The sequence below is a fragment of the Nansenia antarctica genome (assembly GCF_963989245.1).
Source record: "Nansenia antarctica genome assembly, chromosome: 2".
Classification (NCBI taxonomy): Eukaryota; Metazoa; Chordata; class Actinopteri; order Argentiniformes; family Microstomatidae; genus Nansenia; species Nansenia antarctica.
In genome coordinates, this window is record NC_137675.1 from 45019165 (window position 1) to 45021664 (window position 2500).

At 44.1% G+C, this 2500-nt stretch overlaps 1 protein-coding gene across 1 annotated transcript in view; it reads right to left on the reverse strand.

Annotated features, from left to right (window-relative positions):
- The window catches only part of LOC308150176 (voltage-dependent P/Q-type calcium channel subunit alpha-1A-like), a gene marked incomplete at both ends in the record, with an annotated part of 259861 nt that overhangs the window by 183534 nt on the left and 73827 nt on the right, over positions 1–2500 (reverse strand). The window contains 3 exon segments of the mRNA XM_080523035.1: positions 744–931; positions 1250–1402; positions 2403–2494. Coding sequence (XP_080379161.1) covers positions 744–931; positions 1250–1402; positions 2403–2494 — 433 coding nt within the window.

Here is a 2500-nt window from a genome sequence, read left to right on the forward strand (position 1 = left end):
CCATCAGTCAAGGAGCTAAAGCTGGGCTGAAAATGGGTCTTCCAACAAGACAACGACCCAAAGCATTTTAGCAAATCTACCAAAGAATGGCTCAGGATAAAGAAGATTTGTGTTTTGGATTGGCCAAGTCAAAGTTCTGATCTAAATCCATTCGAGATGCTGTGGCAGGACCTGAAGCAGGAAGTTCATGCCAGACACCCCTCAAACCTCGCTCAATTGACTGAGTTCTGTAAGGAGGAGTGGGCAAAAATCCCTCAAAACAGAACACAACACCACAGGGGAGTTCCTGTTGACATCATAGCCAGACGCAGCCTAATGACATCATCCTGAACAACGGGTGCGTTGCCTCCTGACAGAACACAGACAGACTTCAATTCTTCCACGACTGCACATGATTGTCTCTTCCCAATGTGCGTGCTCCACAAGGGAGGGCTGGCCATGTAAAGGGCTGGGTGCAGCTGACAGGGTTTGAACCTGCGCCAGCCTAAAGCCTAGTTATTTGGTCGGCCAGGGCTCCATAGAGATTCACATGTCACTGGGAGCATAAATAAAGAGTACACAAAGTGAAGAAATAAAACAGAAATGACAGAATAATGAAAGCGCTCAGGTTTGAACCAACAAGACTGGTCACACCAACGTGGTCTCCTAAACGCCTTAACCGTAGTTCATGTAACTAGAAGTACAAGTGTAACTATAACTATAACTATAACTATAACTATGAGTATAACTAGTGTATAACTCACGTAGTAAAGCAGGTCGGTCCAGCCCTCCATGGTGATACACTGGAAGACGGTGAGCACGGCGAACAGGATGTTGTCAAACTGGGTGATGCCGTAGTTGGGGCCGAGCCAGTACTGGCGACACGTGGTTCCGTTGGGACACAGTCTGGACGGGGCCTCGGTACCACATGGAACCTCCTCCCGGGTCTCACCTGGACCACAAGGCTCAAGGTTTAAAGAGACACTTCACCCATTTTAAAAACATCATCTTTCTTATCTCCAGCATCTCCATACCAGTGTCTACATATGAAGGAAAAACAGTGATTTTCTAGGTTCTGTGGTCAGAAAGAGAAGAGAAAAGTTCCTAAGAGTAATACTGGAAGTGTGTCCTTTATAATGGACGGATGTCATCAATTTCATATAGCAAAACGTTTGTGACAGGGTGTGGTGAAAAAGTTCCCAAGTATTTGTTATATTTTTTTTCACACACACACACACACACACACACACACACTCACCCACTCACTCACCTGAGTAATTGTCGAAGCAGGTGGTGTGGAATTTGCCCATGTAGAACTCCAGGCCAATGATGGCAAACATGAGGATGGCGAAGAAGAGCAGCAGCCCTATCTGGAGCAGGGGGATCATAGCCTTCATGATGGACTTCAGCACCACCTGGAGGCCTGGAGGAGACATTGCACATTTGAACACATACAAATGGTATCTTCTCGCCACTTCCAACATGAATATACAGTCACTGAACACTATTAGGAACACCTGTACACCTTCTCATTCATTCTGTATAATGGTGTGAAGAATGTTTTCTTGGCCCACTTTGGGCTTGTTAATACCCATCAATCATCTCTTGAATGATACAGCCGATTTGAGTAATTTTGTGGACCATGTGCAACCCTTCATGACCACAATCTTCTAATAGCTACTTCCAGCATGATAATGCACCATGTCACAAAGCAAAAATCGTCTCAAAGTGGTTTCATGAACATGACAATGAGTTCAGTGTTCTTCAGTGGCCTTCCCAGTCACCAGATCTGAATCCAATAGAACACCTTTGGGATGTGGTAGAACAGAAGATTGAAAGTGAACCTGAAAGAATTGCGTGATGCAATCATGTCATCATGGACCACAATCTCAAATGGATGATTTCTCTGGGATTTTATTTGGGATATTCTGTCTCTCACTGTTAAAATGAACCTACCATTAAAAGTATAGACTGTCTATTTCTTTGTAAGGGGGTAAACTCACAAAATCAGCAGGGGATGAAATACTTATTTTCCCCACTGTAGTATTATAGAAGTATTTGTAATGCTGAAACTCAAATGTACTTGAATGTCCTCTGACCCGAATCTCAATAGAAATAAGGAATGTCACCTATGGAATCCGGACAGTAAGGAACAGCCTGCAAGGTATGCTTCACCTATTTATTAGTGCCCCCGCCCCCCCCCCCCCCCCCCCCCCCCCCCCCATTGAGTTTAAAGCTCTGGTGTAAAACTATGTTGAGGAGAAGTGTATTGTATTGTTTTAACCCCTTAATGTTGTCATGTCATGTTATGTTGATGGTTGCTGCTTTCTTGGCCTGGTGTCCCTTCCCATTTATTAAATTTTTTAAAGAATAAAAAAATTAAATAATAATAATAACAAAAATGCAGCTGTACTTGTACTTACTGGGAATCCCAGACACTAGTTTGAGCGGTCTCAACACTCTGACAGCTCTCAGGGTCCGAAGGTCGAAGTCTGACCCCACTGTAGACAGAATCCTGCAG